Source organism: Martes martes, assembly GCF_963455335.1.
Source record: "Martes martes genome assembly, chromosome: 7".
Taxonomy (NCBI): Eukaryota; Metazoa; Chordata; class Mammalia; order Carnivora; family Mustelidae; genus Martes; species Martes martes.
In genome coordinates this window covers 17,384,262-17,402,496 of record NC_137894.1, presented here as the reverse complement: position 1 = coordinate 17,402,496, position 18,235 = coordinate 17,384,262, and the positions used below count along the sequence as shown (strand labels likewise).

The 18,235-nt window shown below is 47.5% G+C and overlaps 1 protein-coding gene across 1 annotated transcript in view; it reads left to right on the top strand.

The window, feature by feature from the left end:
* Positions 1-18,235, top strand: part of ADAMTS17 (ADAM metallopeptidase with thrombospondin type 1 motif 17) — a gene marked incomplete at its 3' end in the record, with an annotated part of 333,792 nt that overhangs the window by 255,200 nt on the left and 60,357 nt on the right. The window contains exons 17-19 of the mRNA XM_080808797.1: positions 6,408-6,565; positions 9,363-9,522; positions 12,313-12,448. Of these exons, the coding sequence (XP_080664923.1) occupies positions 6,408-6,565; positions 9,363-9,522; positions 12,313-12,448 (454 nt within the window). The remainder of the gene's footprint in view (positions 1-6,407; positions 6,566-9,362; positions 9,523-12,312; positions 12,449-18,235) is intronic.

Sequence of the window (18,235 nt, the reverse complement as noted above, 5' to 3'; positions counted from 1 at the left end):
CAAGAGGAGGGCCTGCGGATGGGGTCTGACCTCTTTAATGTGCCTCCAGCCAGCTGTAAGGAGCTGTTCCCCTCTCCCCCACCCCCAGCTCCCCCAAATGGCTCAGGATCTTTTCCCACAGTGCCTAGATGTCCAAGGACAATGTGTAGTTGTCCACAGGGAGAAAGAGGGCCCCGGGAGAGAAATGGACATTTGCCATCAGACCTCACGTTCTGGACCTTTCCTTAATGGAATGGTTTTGTTCTGCCACAGTAGCAAGAGAGAGCTTGTGCCCATCCTCATCGCTCCCAAAGTCTCTCCAGCTGCTGAGAGGCTCCTCATGGCTTCTAACCCAAATACATGGAAGCAAGCACTGCTCTATTTTGGATGGTGGCTTAAAACATCCAGCCTCTGACCCAGACAGAACCAGCAAAGCAAAAAAGTTTCTCCCCTGCAAATCCAAACTTCAGACAACACAGATCAAATCAAGTCGCTGAAGATTTCCCTTTGTTCGTCAGTTTATTATTTGCCTGTCAAATCAAAGCATGTGTAATCCTTTCAATAGCCCCTGTTTGAACTTCTGGACCTAAAAATCTTAATTTCAATGCAGGCTAACCTCAACCTGCTTCCAGACACAGGGGGGCTTGGCTAGACCCTTGATGCCACAGGAGTGAGAAGGACGGGAACTTGTAGGACCCAAAACTTAATTCTGGGGACTTCTTTTAGAAGACGAATGCAGCATTATGTACAAGGCCTTGGAAAGCACTCCTGCAAGGGGACTGGGAGCTCCCGCCCCACCGGCTCTCAAATGCCCTGTGGAGGGGAAGCTTGCCTGGGGTGGAGGCTGATGCCAATAGGCTAGGGGTTGATCAGCATTCCCACTGGCTGGAGCTGACACAGCCCCACAACGTAGGTTTCCCATCAGACTCCACACCGTACCCGTGTATTTGCTATTAATAACGATCTTGATGTTCACAGATTCTCTGAGGCTGCTGTCCCACCCTTCTGAAGGGCTCTCAGGTGCTAAATTCCCATCTTAGCAGGAAGTCCCAGTGTGACCAGTGGACCCCGGCACCTTGCAAATTTGTGACCATTGCTGACTAGATCCCTTACCCAGAATCAGTAGGTTCAAAGCGATCACCTGGCTTCTCAGAATTGCTGAGCCCCAATGTTGAACCCTGTGTTTTCCCTCCCATTGCAAAATTCATCAAGGATTGGCATCACCATCGAACTGTCCTGAGGAAGGGGTGCCAAGTGGCCATCGTAAAGCCACGTTGGAGGCACCCGGCTGGCTCAGTGGGTAGAGCATGCAACTCTTGATCTCAGGATTGTGAGTTCAAGCCCCATGCTGGGTGTCGAGACGACTTGAAAGCCGTGTTTGCAGTGCCTGGAAGCTGTCGTGGAGGTGGCCACACTAAGAGTTTATTCTTTCTAGGGTGAGGACCCGCCCACACCCCTAGAGCTGTGATAGAGTGAGTGGCTCCAGCCCAGCCCCTCCTAAGCAAAGCCAGGAGCTTTCCGAACTCATGGGGGGGCACCCCAGCAGCCACGTGTGGCTTGGAAGAGTCTGCATTCACCACGGTCACACAGACTGCTTGAAATCTGCCCTGCTTGGGGGGTTGGGGGGTGCATTTACAGGCCCTGTAAATCTAGGCTGCTTTCCCCAGCGAGCTGGGTACCAGTGCTACACCGTCTGACGCGTTCTTCCCCCATTCAGCACTGACCTTGTTCTGTCCTAGCTGGCCAGCCACAGCCTGCCGCTCTCACATCGCCTCCCCCTCTTCCTTGACCAGTCCCTACTCCTCCCAGGCCACCCCAGACCCATCCTGCAGACCACCTCGTGCAATGTCTCCTCCACCTGCCCCTCTCAACCTTTCCCGCTACAGACAGGCACATCCCCACTCTGGCGATCGGAGGCCGACATGTGCCGAGCCCCAGCCGGCTGACCATCTGGCCGCTGGATCAGCCACAGCCGGTGCCTCTGCCAGCAGAAGCAGGGCTCCTCAGGCTGGCCCGCACACCTCTACATGCTGCTTCTGCGGGTGGTTTGAGAATTGTCTCCGGTGACCCCTCCTGCACTTTGGCTAGTCCTTCCCAGTCTTTTTTTTTTTTTTTAATTTTTTATTTCTTTTCAGCGTAACAGTATTCATTGTTTTTTCATCACACCCAGTGCTCCGTGCAACCCGTACCCTCCGTAATACCCACCACCTGGTTCCCCCAACTTCCCACCCCCCGGCCCTTCAAAACCCTCAGGTTGTTTTTCAGAGTCCATAGTCTCTCATGGTTCACCTCCCCTTCCAATTTCCCTCAACTCCCTTCTCCTCTCCATCTACCCTTGTCCTCCATATTATTTGTTATGCTCCACCAATGAGTGAAACCATATGATACTTGACTCTCTCTGCTTGACTTATTTCACTCAGCATAATCTCTTCCAGTCTGTCCATGTTGCTACAAAAGTTGGGTATTCATCCTTTCTGATGGAGGCATAATAGTCCATAGTGTATATGGACCACATCACCAAGACAGCATGGTACTGGCATAAAAACAGACACATAGACCGGTGGAACAGAGTAGAGAGCCCAGATATAGACCCTCAACTCTATGGTCAAATAATCTTCAACAAAACAGGAAAAAATATCCAGTGGAAAAAAGGCAGTCTCTTCAATAAATGGTGCTGGGAAAACTGGACAGCTATATGTAGAAGAATGAAACTCGACCATTCTCTTATACCGTACACAAAGATAAACTCGAAATGGATAAAAGACCTCAACGTGAGACAGAAATCCATCAGAATACTAGAGGAGAACATAGGCAGTAACCTCTTTGATATCAGTCCTTCCCAGTCTTAACCCCCCAGATGTTTGACTTTTGGCATGGAGGCAGGGTAGCTTTCAGTGTCACTTGAAAGCGCCTTACACAAAGGGCCTAGGAGATGCACAAACAAGGCCGAGTAAGAAGGAGCCACTTCATACTAGGCGTTAGTGCCGGACAGGAGCAGAGGCCCAGGAGACAGTTTAAGGCCCAGATAGCCTTCTACATCTCAGGGTATGAAGTTTACGCTGCTTGGGATCCTAGGGTAGTTTCTAGGAGTCCATACTAGTAATCTTCTTTCCCAACCTGCCCTGCCCCTATCATGGTTGGTATTTTAAAAAACAAAACAAAACAAAATCTTTTTAAGATTTTGTGAAAGCCAAACTGTTCTCAGTTGGTGAGTATCAGCTTCAGGCACTGCTGGATCTAGGGGCTTAAAATGATGTCATGGGAAACTGTGTCCCTCTCTACCCTGGCACCGCTATCCTCTCAGTTGACTTTGATCTGGATGCCTCTTCCCAGGTGCTGGTAATCCAGATTTACTTTAGTCTCCGGGCAATCCTGTAGAAAGAAAATTGCTTCTTCTCAAGGTGAATGGAAGCCTTGGAACTGACTCTCACAGTCCACAGTTGGGGGATGGCCCCATACCTGGAATGGGGATGAGTTTGGAGTCAGATAGAGAAAGAACATACTCCCAAAGGAAACTCTGGGTTGTTACTTGGAGATAGAGAGACCTCCAACACACCATTCACAGCAGCCGTAACATGAGAACAAGGTCAGGGCCCCAACTCTTAAACCCAAGGCCCCAGCCCAGGCACTGAGTCAGGGAGTCAGCAGGTGCATGTGGGTGGCCAGTGGCAAGGAGAGCTGCCACTCCAGAGTGTTGGAAATAGGTTCTATGGGGTGAGTCAAGCATCGTAGTGGTCCACATATAAAGAAACTAAAGAAACTGCCCATCTCTCTACCTCCAAGTTCCGGGTGGGGGAGGAGGGTCTCAACATGCTCACGTCTCCCACCCCAATAATAAGAACAGTGAAACTTCTCTCCTCTTCTCCACCCTTTAGAGCCACTCTTCATCTTGCCTCCCTTTCCCAGCCAGACTTCTAGGGGAAAAGATTGCTTCACCTCCCACTTGCTTCTCCACACAGAGCGGTGTTCGCAGGAAGAGCTCTCATGGCCGCCAGGTCAGGATCTACAGTCCATGCCTGCCAGGCACTCCCAGGCCACCCTCCTCCCTGCTTTTCTTCCAGAAAGTCTTCCCCGTATGCCCCCGTCTCTGTCCCCCCACACACAGATGCAGACCCTGAATTCACCTCTGCCACAGAGCCTATGAAACTCTGCCGTGTTTATCTGTTTTCTCACCTGCCTCCCTTCCAAACCTTGAGTTCCCCGAGGGCAAGAGCTTTGTCCTCAACACCCAGTGAGGAGGCCCTGACTGGTGGTATTGGCGGGGGTGGGGAGGGGGGAGGCATGTGTCTGCCGCTCCCTGTTCTTCCCCGACTTCTTGTCTCTGCGACCATTCCTCGAGGACTCTGGCCCCTCACTGTGTCCGTCTGCCACTCCCCACCAGCCTGCACTGATTTCTGAAACCAAATTTATGTGTGCATGTGCAAGAAGCAATTCTCCAAACCAACAGAAAAGTAGAAAGAATAGTCTGTGAGTTTTGTTATAATAAGGGTATATGGAACGTGAGACCCTGCGGCAGTTGGAGCCTAGAATGTGTTCTCTCCGAAAACAAGTATGACACTTGCACATTTTCGTATTTGTCGCAAAACTCTAGATGGAGGCTGTAACCTAAAGAATAATGCCAGAGTGGTAAGAGTGCTGAGCTCGGTATGTTTAGGTTCAGGTTGTCCAGTCTTTGTAGCTGTGTGACTTTAGGCAGGTAACTTAACCTCTCCATGCCCCCATTTCCTCATCTGTGAAAAGGGGAAAATAATGCTTTTCCTCGGAGAGTTGTTGGGAAGAGTAAATGGGTAGAAGTACGCATGGGGCTAAATCCAAGAATGTGCCTCTCGAAGGTGGCTGGTAGGTTTTGGCTGAGGAAGGGACAAAGAAGCAGAGATTGTGAGTACTCTTACATTTCCCCTTCCCTCTTGTAGCCAGGAAATTTCAGTAGCAGGTAGAATTTCTTGAAGGGAAATGTTCGATTCCAAGAGGTAGAGCCTTCTCTTTTCTAAGCCTTCCCTGGAGTCCTGTAACCCTCAACCGCTCACTCTACACAACCACCCTGGATATGAAATCCTGACTAGAAGTCGCTCTACTGGAAAGCAACCCTTCCTGATTCTTTCCTAGTTTCTTTTGGCAGTTCCTAGAAGCAAGGAGTCGTGACCATGCATCTCCTCCATGCACGCCAGGACAGTCTGGCGGGGCGAGAGCAAGCAAGGGGACCCTCGTGTCCTAGAGACAGGGAAGCAGAGGCCCAGCATCCCCCAGATGCTGGTGGCCTGACCAGGACCAGGTCCAACAAGGTCCTGACCCAGCATTGGGGCTCATGAATTGAGGGCTAACAGAAACCCCTTTTTGTTTTCAACTCTCATCATCCAGAATCGGTATTAAATGTGGGTGTTTTATTTCTGGCCTTGGGAAGCAGAGAAGAGGGAAGGGGTGGAAGTGATTTCACTGATTGTAGACCAAGCAGGGTCTCAAAGCGATTGGAAGCATCTGGGGCAGGGGCAGGGAGTAGGGTGGGGTGTCCAGCTGCACTTGGGGAGAGAGGGACTGGGAGCACCCAGGATGTCCTGGGAGTTTCATTGTTTGAGTGACGGAAGACTTGTTCTCAACCTGCCATCGTTTGCGTCCGTTTCCCAAATGCCAGAGTACATTTTAGTTCTTGTCATTCTTAAATAACAAAATGAAACCAAAACCAAGAACAACAAAACAGAATTTCGCTGCAGAATGCTCTAGTCGTAAGAACAACATGACTCTAAACCTAGGCAAGGGGACGTAAGAAAGTCACTGTCTGCACTCAGATAATTAATATACATCTTGTGTGGAAAACCGGATTTTTCCTCTGGCCAACCAGCAAAGTATTGACTTTGTTTCTTCCAACACATTCTCTACCCAGTGGAGGGGTGAGCCAGCAGAGTGTGAACCTGAGGACCATGGAGCCCTACTGTCCTATCCATGGTCAGCTCAGGTTCCCTAACTTTACCATTTAATAGAACAGCAACTGTTTTCTTGGAGGAGCCCCCACTTTATGACCGAGGGGCTCTCAAGTACTTAAGAAAAGCTGGATCAGGCTGTCAAAAGCCCCAGGTAGGTAACGGTTAAATGAATTGACGAATTTTGCTAAAGCAGCAAACCCATCTCTGTGGCCTTGGACACATTAAAATAGAGTTCATCCAACAGGCAGAGGACCCTCTACCCTGGAAGTTTAGTAAAATGTGATTGGGCTGTGCTTGTCTCCATCCCCCGGCGTTCTGTCGCACAGGGTCCTGCAAATCTTGAGCTGTTTGCCCTCTGTGAGCGAGACTTCTGTTCTCAGCATCCAGAAAGCCCACCTTCTATCACTGCAGACCCCCTCCTTTCTCCAACCCACCCCTCAGGACACCCAGATACCCCTGAAAAGGCCAACCGACGCCCCCTGATTCCATGATGTTCCCTTTTCTTCCTAGCTCTGAAAGATACCAATAAGAGATCCATCAACAGCGATTGGAAGATAGAGCTCCCCGGAGAGTACCAGATTGCGGGCACGACCGTGCGCTACGTTAGAAGGGGCCTGTGGGAGAAGATTTCTGCCAAGGGACCAACCAAGATCCCACTGCATCTGATGGTAACTTGCTGTGCTCTTGCCTTTGTCCCGAGCCCGAGGCTCCAAGGGGTCCAAGTTCCCTTCCTCCCTGGGGGTGCTGGGGAGAGGAGCTCGCCTGGTTCCTGGTGGGTTTCCTGGTCACCTACTGCTTGAGCCTCCCTCTCTTCTCCTGGTCTTCTCTTATCTCATCCCTTTCGCCACATGCCTGAGAATTTTCCCCTGCCCAGACTTCGCCCTGACTCTTCACTGGCAGAGCTGCCATCTTTTTCAAAAGGAACAGCCTCCAGGAAGGAAATACTTGGCCATGTGACAGCCAGGGAGAGACTTGGCCCCACTCAGAGTCTCTGCTTTTATATCAGATGGCACAGGTCCGCCCCACAGTTTGTGTATCCACACTGGAAACTACCTTTTGGAAATGAACTGTTTGACTCTGGTTGCAAACCAGCATCACTCAGATTTTCCAGACTCAGCTCTGCCCTAGGCATTTGGGCATCAGGAGAGGGAGAACCAGGTTCCACAGGAAGATCAGCCCCCGGGGTGGTGTCATGGAACCTGGCAGTCAGGCCGGGTTGGGGCCACCTTGTCTTGCCCGTTGTCTCAGGGCAGGGGGACCCCATGCAAATCACTTGAATATCAGTGATGCGTCCTTTTAAGAGTACTAAAGATCTCCAGGGAAAGGGATCCCACCATTTCCTTCCTACGGTCCAGGAGTTCCCATGACTCCCTTCTAATAGCTCATAATTATTGATTCCACGTCTCGTTCCAAAGCACGGGTTCCGTGACCATTTGTGCGTCTGTAACCAAAGCACATTTTGTCCTCTGTGCTTCCGGAGTCTCCGCTTAGAAATTCTTTTTTTTCCCCCCTCTGTTAATTTGTCGTCTCTGGCAATCTGCAGCCATTCAAGGTTAGGTGACACCTAGAGGAGTCACCAGCCACCTCTCAGGCAATCTCCTGAGGAGACTCGCTCTGCCCACGAGCACCCGGCGGCTGGACAGGCATGCCCATGCCGGCCCTGCCCCCCAGCCTACAATGAGAGAGCAAAGGGAGCTGGTCTCCGTGCCCAGCTTCAGCCATCCAGAAACCTGTGTCTGCCACAGTCAGCCCACTAAATCCATGGCAGACTTAGCCCCGCACATCCCCATCCCCCTGGGACCCATCCCCAGGCCACTGCCCTGTGATGAGATTCCGTCCTAGTCTAAGGCATTGGAGCAAATCCTCCTGTCCTGATTTAAAAGGGGTCCAAGAGGAAGCGTAAGATAAAAAAGATAAGACCCTGCAGCCATGTTCCCTGTTGGCGCGTGAATTGCTTTTCTCTAACAAACCCTAAGATCGGGGTGTATTTCCCTCTCTTGCCCAAAGCTTTCACAAACCACAAGGGAATCGTCCGCCCACGAAAGCAAATGTACAGCCCAGATTCATTCAGACCGTGCCTCAGAAACTAAATAAACTCAGCCCAAGTCCCAGCCCTCTTTAACATTAATCACTTTTCTCTCTTGAAATATGACTAGTTCAGGTTTTTAAATCTAGAAATAAGAGGTGCCCCTCTGCCTCTACAGAGGCGTCTGTTGTCCCCAAACTGGGGTGCGTACATGGCTTGCGGGGTCAGGAGCCCCCACAGAGTCACAGGGACCTGCATTTGAAACCAATTACACACTCACACACGCAAATTATACGTGGCTGCAAAATTGCATGAAATTGGTTTCATATGGATTCTTGATTCACCAGTCTTATTCCCATACTGAGATAATAAAGATCTTTTAAGGAGGGTTTTTTTGTTTTTTTTTTTTAAACTGGAGGCATTTTTCCAAATGTATCACTGCAAGCCTGTTTCTTGGAGAAGTGGATGTTTATGCGGTTCAGGCTGCCCTTAGCACCTCACCCCCACCCTGCAACTCAAGCCCTTAGAAGGCTGGGAGATTCTCAGGGGCAGCAGGGGGACCCCCCCCCCCCAGGTCAAGGCAGGTGGAGCACACTCTTCCAGGCCTCAAAGTGAACTTGATCGCTGCCTTGGCCCAGGAGTGCCCACTGGTTCCAAGTCTAGCCTGACAACCCATCACCTCAAGCCAGACTCTGATAGGGCTTGTACACACATTGCCCAGCCATCCGCTCACTCACCAGGATTTCAGACCCAAGCACCCCAGGCTGCAGGATGGCTCCCCACCCCCTCACTCTCAGCTTTAGGCCTTGAGCCAGGCCCCTGCCACCCTGTGGGCATCACCGTCCTAGCTCCCGTGGCGGCAAGAAGGTTCAGTCACCCCTGGACTCCTCCACAGAAGTCCCCAAGGTTCCTATGTGGTGGGGCTGTGTTTGCCCTTGAGCCTGCCTTACATGCAGCAATGGCTGATGCTGGGGGATGAAAAACTGATGTTCATTTTCAAAGGACTAGAGTAACCCTCCCTGTTCAGATGGCTATTTTAGGTCAAAGCCACATATTTGTGTGTCTCTTGCTCATGAGGGCAGCTTCATGGCTGAGTATATGGGAACAGGTTCTTCATCTGCGTAGAGCAGCTCTCCCTGTGAGAACCCACAAATGTGCTCCTCCCCAAAGTCCTCGTCAAAGTGGGTTCTTTCTCCAGCAGGAGAGAGCAGGGCTCCCTGCCGAGGGTCCACATACCCTACTGCCCCAGTTGAGTCTCTGAGGAACCGGAGTCTGAGATAAGGGAGCGCCCCTAGACCGAACCAGTCTTGAAACCCAGAAAAGACCTGCTTACTCTGGTAGAGAGAGCCGGCCACAGTGTGGCTTCGTTCGCCAATTCTGCAAGCCTGTGGGCTTCTGCTCCATTTCAAAACGGCCTTTGATCTTTGCTGCTGATCCAGGTGCTGTTATTTCATGACCAAAATTATGGCATCCATTACGAGTACACCGTTCCTGTCAACTACACTGCAGAAAATCAGAGTGAACCCGAGAAACCCCAGGACTCTTTGTTCCTCTGGACCCACAGCGGCTGGGAAGGGTGCAGTGTGCAGTGCGGAGGAGGTGAGCCACCAGGGTCATGGGCCTGTCGGGTCGGGTGTGGGGTCTCGCCGGAGGAGGGCGTGAACCCAGGGCACTCTGTGGCTGGTGCGCAGGGTGTGGGAAAGGCTGGCCGTGTCACCTGTGTTTCCACAGGAACTTACCCACGCCCCACTGCAGTTCTCTCTGCAAAACACTCACACAGTCCTCCATACTCCTGTGCCCACACAGCTGCTCTGCCTGTGGTACAGGGCCCTCGGCCTCTGCCCTGAGTGGAGGTTTAGCCCCTGTACAGGTCCATCACAGGTATGACAGGTGAGTGACCCTGGGGGTGAACAGAATAGACCTCCACCTATTACTGTTTGGTGGAGGGCCCCCCAGGTGTTTTGCCCCCAAATACTCTTTCCTCTTTGCCACAGGTACCCCACTATAGGACACAGTGGAAAGAAAGGGCCCCACAAGTCCAGGGAGACATTCCAAGCATGAGTCCTGGCTTCATGATTTGCCACCATGTTTTAGCCAATGACTTACCCCCTCTATGCTAAAATTTCCTCGCCTCTAAAACAGAGGGATCCACCCCTATGCCCACTGCAGGGATGAGACCGCCATGCTAAAAATCAGTATCAGCAAAGGCACTGTATTCATTACTGGGAGGTCTAGGGAGCAGAGGAGGAAGCCATTCACAACAATTAGCTAGAAGCCCTTTTGTACTTTGTCACCCTAACAGGACGTATGGCCAGTTCTCGGGAGGTGAGACACAGGGTGGGTGGGTTTTGAGGGGCATAGAGTTAGGATGGAAGGTTCACCTGGACTCTGGAATGCCAACCCAGAGAGTGACTTGGCCCCATCAATACCCATTCCTGCATGGTCGCTGACCACCTAGATGATGTTTGTCAGATATCTAGTATGTAGAGGATCGTTTTTGATATAAGTGACTTGTCCCATTTCTCTTGGGTAAGAATTACAGCTGTAAAGTGATTGGGCCGTCAGACACTGCTGGAGTCAGCTGTGAATTCCCTCCCTCTCCTGCACATCTTGGCTCACTGTCGTCGCTGTTTGTTCTCGGCCTGTTCCTCAGGCATCCCTGGCAGTCAGCACAGCCCCAGGATCTTCCGTCAGCCCTGTCCTTGTCCCTGTCCCTCAGCTGTCCCCCTGTGCCCATGGCCCTCCAGCTTCCAAAGGCAGCACCTCCCATAACCCCGACTGCCAGACTTTTCCTCCTGGACAACTTACAAACTAAGTATGTCCCAGACGGAGCAGTTAGCAGGCTCCCCTTGGCTGGGGGGCCGGGGAGTGCTGTTCTCCTGCTGTCACTGTCAGCCCAGCGGCATTCCTATGGGACACCAATGACTTCCAGAATGTCCAGTGACAACTGATGACTTCACCGTTGTCAGACCTGCAGTCAGAGTTGAACTGTGGTTTATGCTCATGCAAGGCTGCTGCTGCAGGCAGTCAGAGCTGATGGTATCGTTCAGGATTCTGCAGGAGGCAGATTGAGTGAGGAGTCTGGGGTCCAAAGAGTTGTGCCTGACATCCTCTTATTCTTATATTGCTACACTCCCCAAATAATCATAAAAGCAGAAGGTAACTAACATGAGTTCTAACCCTGACTGGGCTCTGTTCTAAACACTCTCTGTGTATCAGTTAATTTTAACTGTCCCTGAAGCACCCTAAGGCACAGCGAGGTTAAGTGGACCAGCCTGGTTGAGGAAACTGAGACACAGAATCACGGCGACTAGCTGTCGATCCTGTGATCATTATGCCGGTGATGGAGCCAAGTTTGAGCCCAGACCACCTGGCTCTTGAAGCTACCCTCCTAGCTCCCATTCATCCTCCTCCCTTGCAAAGCCATGACCAAGCCATGTGTAGGATGCTTTGGGGACACCCAGGGAATGGCTACCCCTATCTGGGGTAACCAGTTAGTGACATCCCCAAATGCAGGTGATGCTGAGGACGTGTAGCTGTTGTACAGCTAAACAAATTCTCAGACTAGCTCTAGACTGCCCACGTGGAGCAGGCAGGTCTGTGTGTCCTTCAGACCAACCTCCCTGTTGCCTCTGCTGTCCAGCAGTTCTGGAGGGATTCTCCAATAAGTAGCTATGATCTCTGGTAAGGACTAATGTACAAATGTGTAATCAAGACCAGACCTCTGTAGACTTTAAATATCAAAAGAACGAATACTGTTATGCTGAAAATAAATTAGAAAAAAAAAAGAGAAGTAATAGTAGGAACTAAAAAAAAAAAATACTGAACTGATAGCATTTGAATGTGTATAATCCAATTTTATGTTTTGAGGTTCTTTTGTGTTAATAACTGAGACAGAATTGATCTTTTCTACATTGAAACCATTACATATGATTTTTTAAATTTTAGCATGAACATTTTTGTGTGCTATTGAGCAATAAAATATATATCCTATTAATTTAAAAAAAATAAAAAATAAAGAGTGCAAAAAAAAAAAAAAAAGAACGGATAAAGAGATTGGCAATCTTTGTTGGAAATTAAAGTCCCAAATTAGAACTTTGGCCTCTGTGGATCCTGGGCTGTCCGAAAACATAGCCAATCTGCGGTGTCACCTTTTTCCATTCCTGTTCTAGAATCATCTTCCTGCCCCATGGTGCCCCTGCCACGTCATACACACCCTCATCCCTAATATTATGATTCTTTCTCTGACAACCAAAAAGCATGGTAACAGTCACTTCACTGACAAACTGATCAAAAGATGCACCCAAATGCTCCTCTATCTGCATCCATATATGGCCTTTCCAGGTGGGATAGCCACAGTTGCTCAGTTCCCTGTGGTTTGGTTTCCAGGGGAACGCAGAACCATCGTGTCCTGCACACGGATTATTAATAAGACCACGACTCTGGTGAATGACAGTGACTGTCCTCAAGCAAGCCGTCCAGAGCCTCAGGTCCGAAGGTGCAACTCACATCCATGTCAGTCACGGTAAGGAGCTGCGTTCTCATGCTTCGACCCTCCAGGGTCAGGGCAAAAACACCCAGCACAGGGGCGGCAGTGATAGACAGTTGATCCCACACTGCCTCTCTGCACCATGTACTGTTGTTGCTGCTCATTGATTTTTGCTTGCTCGAAATACTGATTTGCTGGCTATGAAGCCAGGTCTCTGAAAAAAACGTATAATCCTAGCTAGAAGGCATTTTTTAGCACGACCCTAAGAACACCTTATGGAGAAAAAAATCATCACATACTCTCAGCTGATACATGTCGGCTCCCCCAGGTTATTTTGTCTTAGGAGAAAAGGAAATCGCAGAGTGTGAGCACCCATGAGTGAGTCCCACAGGTTAGTGTTTGTGATGGGCCTGTTTCGGTAGCTGAAACTAACACCAATGAGTGTGGATCTTGGTATTCGTTGTTTGAAATCTGTCAGAAGTTCTGATGGATTCCATGGCCATGATACTTCACGTGCTCTGAAGTGAATTTTCTGGGGCTGTCAACCGAAATGAATTGTGTGAAATGTGCTTGTCAGTTAAGCTTTTATTTCTGGTCATTTCAGTGAGACATTGCATTGTACTATGATTAGTAGAGTGTGTAATAGCACCCCTGGCCTCCCATTCTGCTCTGGGTTGAGGTGTATGGCTTTTGCTTGGTGGTTCTGTGCATGTTTTTCTTCTGTAAAGAAGCTGGACTTTTGACATAGCAGTTCTGTAAGCTCAACTTGGGCCTCTTGCCTGGTGTGGAAGTTTCACAAAGCATGTGGTTTTTGTGCCATCCCCCTTTGCCTTGTCAAACTGGTCAAGTGTGCAAGTGGGAGAGGGAAGATAGGAGGGAAAGCAAGAGGTGAGACTTATTTCATTGGTGGCGTGTGGTCCTTAGCAAATCAAGAATGAAGGTGGATGGGAGGGTGAAATGGGTGAAGGGGATTAAGAAGTATGAACTTCCAGTTATAAAATAAGTAAGTCACGGAGATGAAAGAGACGGCATAGGGAATATAGTATGGTAGCAGTGTTGTCTGCTGACAGATGATGAGTATACTTATGGGGACCACTGAATAATGTATAAAATTATTGAATCATTATGTTGTACATGTAAAAGTAATATAATGCTGTATATTAATTATACTTCACTTTAAGCAAAAAAAGATATCCTACCCTAACCCTGAAGGTCATGAGGAACAACTCACTTTGGGAAGTCTTCTCAAGCATCTTGGCTATGAGCAGCCATCCCACAGACTCCTCAGTTGATGAATGAATCAACCGCACACACACCCAGGGGCAAAGAAGGAAGACCTTGCCACTGTGACAACCCAAAAATCAGACAGGCCACAGAGACAGCTCAGCTCTGTGACATACTAGAAAGTAGGATATATGAACCTAGAAGAGGGGGGTCAGCATGGGCTCAAGGGCATGACTGAGCAAGAAAGATCTTAGGGAACCAGTCAATAATCATATTTTAAGAGCATTTATTATTTCAAACTATTTTAGTGTCCAGAGATTTCTTAAATTATGCATATAAGCCAAATAACATAAAACATGAAATCAGAGTTGCTCTGACTGAATTGAGACACATATGTGATGAGGAAGAGTAGCCTAGTGCATTCTGCCCTCCCTCATATCACAGTAAGCCCAAGGAATGGACCAAGGAATAAAGTTTACAAACTGTCAGGGACTGTCTGCTTTCCATAATGATGGGGTTGCTTTTATTGGACCAACCCTCAATATTCTTCACAAGGATACTCTTAACTGTGCTGATCACATACTGTACTTGGTAGCCACTAGCTAGTCCAAATTGAGATGTGCTATAAAAGTAAAAATATATACCTGATTTCAAAGATTTAGTATGGAAAGAGATTATAAAACATCTTAGTAATTTTTAGTACATGTTGAAATAATTATGGCTTGGACACATTGGGTCAAATGTAACACATTATTACAACTAAATTCCCTGGTTTCTTTTTAAATTTTAATATGGTAGTAGAAAATTAAAATTACATGTATAGCTCATGTCTTAATTCTATTGAATGGCGCTGATATAGATTAACAAAGCATTCACAATGTTCAGAATATACTCCAAAATTACCAGACATAGGAAACAAAAACAGAAAAATGTAATCCATACATTAATGGAAATGGACTCCAAGATGACACATATGTTGAGATTAGCAAACAAGAATTTCGAAGCAACTGTTGTGCTCAAAGACATAAGAAAAAATATAGTCACAATCAACGAACCCCTAGGAAATCTAAGCACAAAAAAGGAGACACTCTAAAAATGAACCAAATTTTAGGACCAAGAAACACAGTATCTGAAACTTAAAAAAAAAATAAAAACCTCTTTGATGGGCCTAACAGCAGATGATGAAAAAAAGAACAAACTTGAAGGTGGAAGAATAGAAATTCTCCAGTCTGGAAAAACAGGAAGAAAAGATTGTTGACAATGACTGAGACTCAGTGATCTGTGGGATAACATCAGGCATACTGATATAAGTGTAATTAGAGTGAGAGAAGAGGAAGAGGAGAAAAATAAAACAGAAAATAATCAAGAGACAATGACCAGACCAGGTGTAGTGAAAGACAGAAGATAGGTAATTATGTCACTTCTTGAGTATTTCCACGAGATTCCAGGTGAATTTAAAGCTCCATAACAAAGTCTCTAACCATCACACCAATAGGCCAAAGCAACACCTTTATGATTTTTGCCACACACAGATACTCCAGGAGGGGACTTCACTGTACTGTAAAACTACACAGAAAACCTTGTAGGAAAACACATACAAAGAAGTCACATCACGCAGCATGCATTAACAAAGGTATGCACCCTTTAAAACAGAGCTACAGAGCTGCTGTAAGCTTGGATGAAGCGTATGGAGTGTGTATGTAGGGGGAGAAGGGGTAGGTGTGGCTCCAGGTCACTCACAGAACATTCTGACAGACCACAGGCCTGCAGTCTTGCCCTGGTTGAACACAGGTTTAAGCCACTTTAGACTAAAAGTAAGTTCAGAAGCACATGCTTGGTATCTCCTTAGAATAAGGGTCAGCAAACTTTTTCTGTAAAGGCCTAGATAATAAGTATTTTTGTGGTTTTATAGGCCACATATGGTTTCTGATGTCTGGTTTTCTTTGTTTTGTTTATAACCCTTTTAAAAATGTAAAAACCATTTTTAACTCCTGGGTTGTACAAAAACAGTCTGCAGGCCAGACTTGGCCCAGACTTTGCCAGCCCTGCCTTAGATTATTACTTACCCTTGCCTTGCCCTCTGACATGTTGGAACCACAACCTCAACACAAGCCCAAGCTCTGAAGGTACAACCTCGGGAAATACACTTTCTTGTTATACAAAGAAGGACATGTCATTATACTGGGTTACTCTGTAGTGCCCAGTTGTTCAGTACTCTTTTTTAAAGCAGTCAGCATGACCCTGAGCCTACAGTACAACATTGGGAATTTCCTTCATCCAACATGCACCTGTCAAGCACCTTCCCATTCACCAGGCCCTGTTTGAGGTACCAAGGTATTTCGAGGTGAGAAAGACACACAAGGTCTTCACTGTCATGGAACTTGATAAATACTAACTTTCTCCCTCCCTCCCTTTCCGACCTACCTTTCTGGGTCAACTGTTTTTTCCTTCCTGACCCACTTCCTTCCATTCTCTTCCTGACTCCATAAAATCACACGAATCAGGCGGAAGACAAAATGAAATTGATAGAAGATGGCACCTGAAATTTGTCTCAGAGCCTGGACAAGAAATGCTTCATTGCCTCCTCTAGTTTGGTTTCATTTGCTGGTTATTTAGTTGTTTATTTTGAACCATCTAACTTCATACTGTCTTGAAGAACCCATCTGAAAGAGCCCCACATAAGAATGAAGTGTCATGGCTCATCAAAGAATATTTATTGTTTGGCTGAAAGAAATGTGTGATCTGAGAGATTTTAAAACTCCTGCTAGTCTTAGTTGTATTTATTTATATTTAAACACACAGAAGCACACACACATGTATGTATATATATGCATATACACACAATATATTATGCGTATGTTATGTGAAGATACATATATGCATACATGTTTACACACACATACACACACACACATTTGGACAATGAAACTTGAATTATTACAGAGTGTGATCTAGTTGACCTGAGTCTTTCTTCAAAACATCTAGTAATATGGACTTAGGCTGGTAGGTGAAGAAAAGTGGAGATTGGCTCAGAAAATTACTGCTAAATAATCAGATTTCATCTATAAGTAAAGAACTGAACTTTGATAAAAGGGATGGGTGTGGAGATGTGAAGGGTCTGGAGGAGAAATGGCTGTTTCAGGTGGGGTGGGCATGCCTGGAAGACAGAGCCTGGAAGCTGGAAGGAGAGCCTGAGAACCCAATGGTGTAAATTTTATTGAAGAAGCCAAAATGCAACTTGCTGTTGAATCTGGCAAGGCGAAAGAGCCTTTCTATATTATTGTTACTCTTTGACCTTTAAAACAACAGCGATGTTTGTCTTTTCCCTTATATTTTTCTTTATTTCTCCTGATCTCCTTTTAATTTTCTTCAACCCTCTTTTTCCATCAAGTTCCCGACAGTTTCCCTTACCTTCCCAACGGCACACCATTAGCACCTCTTTATTCTAATCCTGCCCCTAGCTCTGTGGATACTTCTCCCAAACCCTGCCATAACCATATGGAATCTGGAATCTGACACACAAGGCAGATGGCCTCTCTCCAGCATCTTGCACACCAATACAAACACATCAGCAAACCTGGCCCCCGACATTGGCAGGAAAGGCAGAAATCACAGATCCGCTCAGCTGTTATGACTGTGGCCAGCAGTCTTCACCTTGCTGACCACAGTCTGCAGGGAAGAGGCCCCACCATCATTCGGCATCCAAAGAGTAACGCTGCGTGCCAGGTCCTTCAGACCCAGGCCCCAATAGTGCTGGAGCAACGAGGGTGGGGTATGACAGGGAGATGGGCTCATTTTGGAACACATAGCTCATGCTACCCCAGATTTAATATTCTTGCAGTCTCTTAGAGCTTGTTGGCCACTTTGAAAAGGCCATTCCAAGCTATTAGATGTTTCCCATAGGATCTGTGATTTGAACTCCTTCCCAGGTAGCACATACTGTACTGTACAATGGATTAGAGTGATTCAGAAAAGAATATTTAATATTGTACTGCCAATTGAGTTGAATCGTCATCTGCAGGGAAGTGTATTTGGATTTTAAATCTGTCCTCTTTGCTCATTATCTTAACCAGGTGTGCCTTGTTTTAGTTAGAATGGAATGGAATCCCTCATGTTTTTATGAAAGCATGTTATGTGTGTGTATGTGTATGAGTTCATGACTTAAGAATGAAACCTAGACCATGTAGATCTTCAGGTAGAGCCAAAACCTGAAAAGATACCATTATTTAATCAATTTCTAGCTAGTCAAAAACCTAACGCTTTCCAGTTTCCTCCTTCCTTGAAAATAAAATAGGTAAATCTGATTGCCATACCCATCTCCCATGCCCTAGATGGGAGAAGCTGGAGGAAGCCACCTTTGGCCTGGGGCAGAACGGGAGCCACAATGCAGGACTGCTCGCACGGGCAGGAGGGTGAGGCCCGAGGTTGTATGTTCCTACAGGTCAACAGTGATAGACTGGGGATCTCCAGAGGGGGACACCACTCTTTCAGGCTTGGCCCACTCTTCAGACACTTGGGCATATGGGTCTGGGATGGGGGCACCCCACAAGCCATGTGAAGTAAAGAAGAAGTGCCTAGGAAGGGGAAGCTGATGAATAG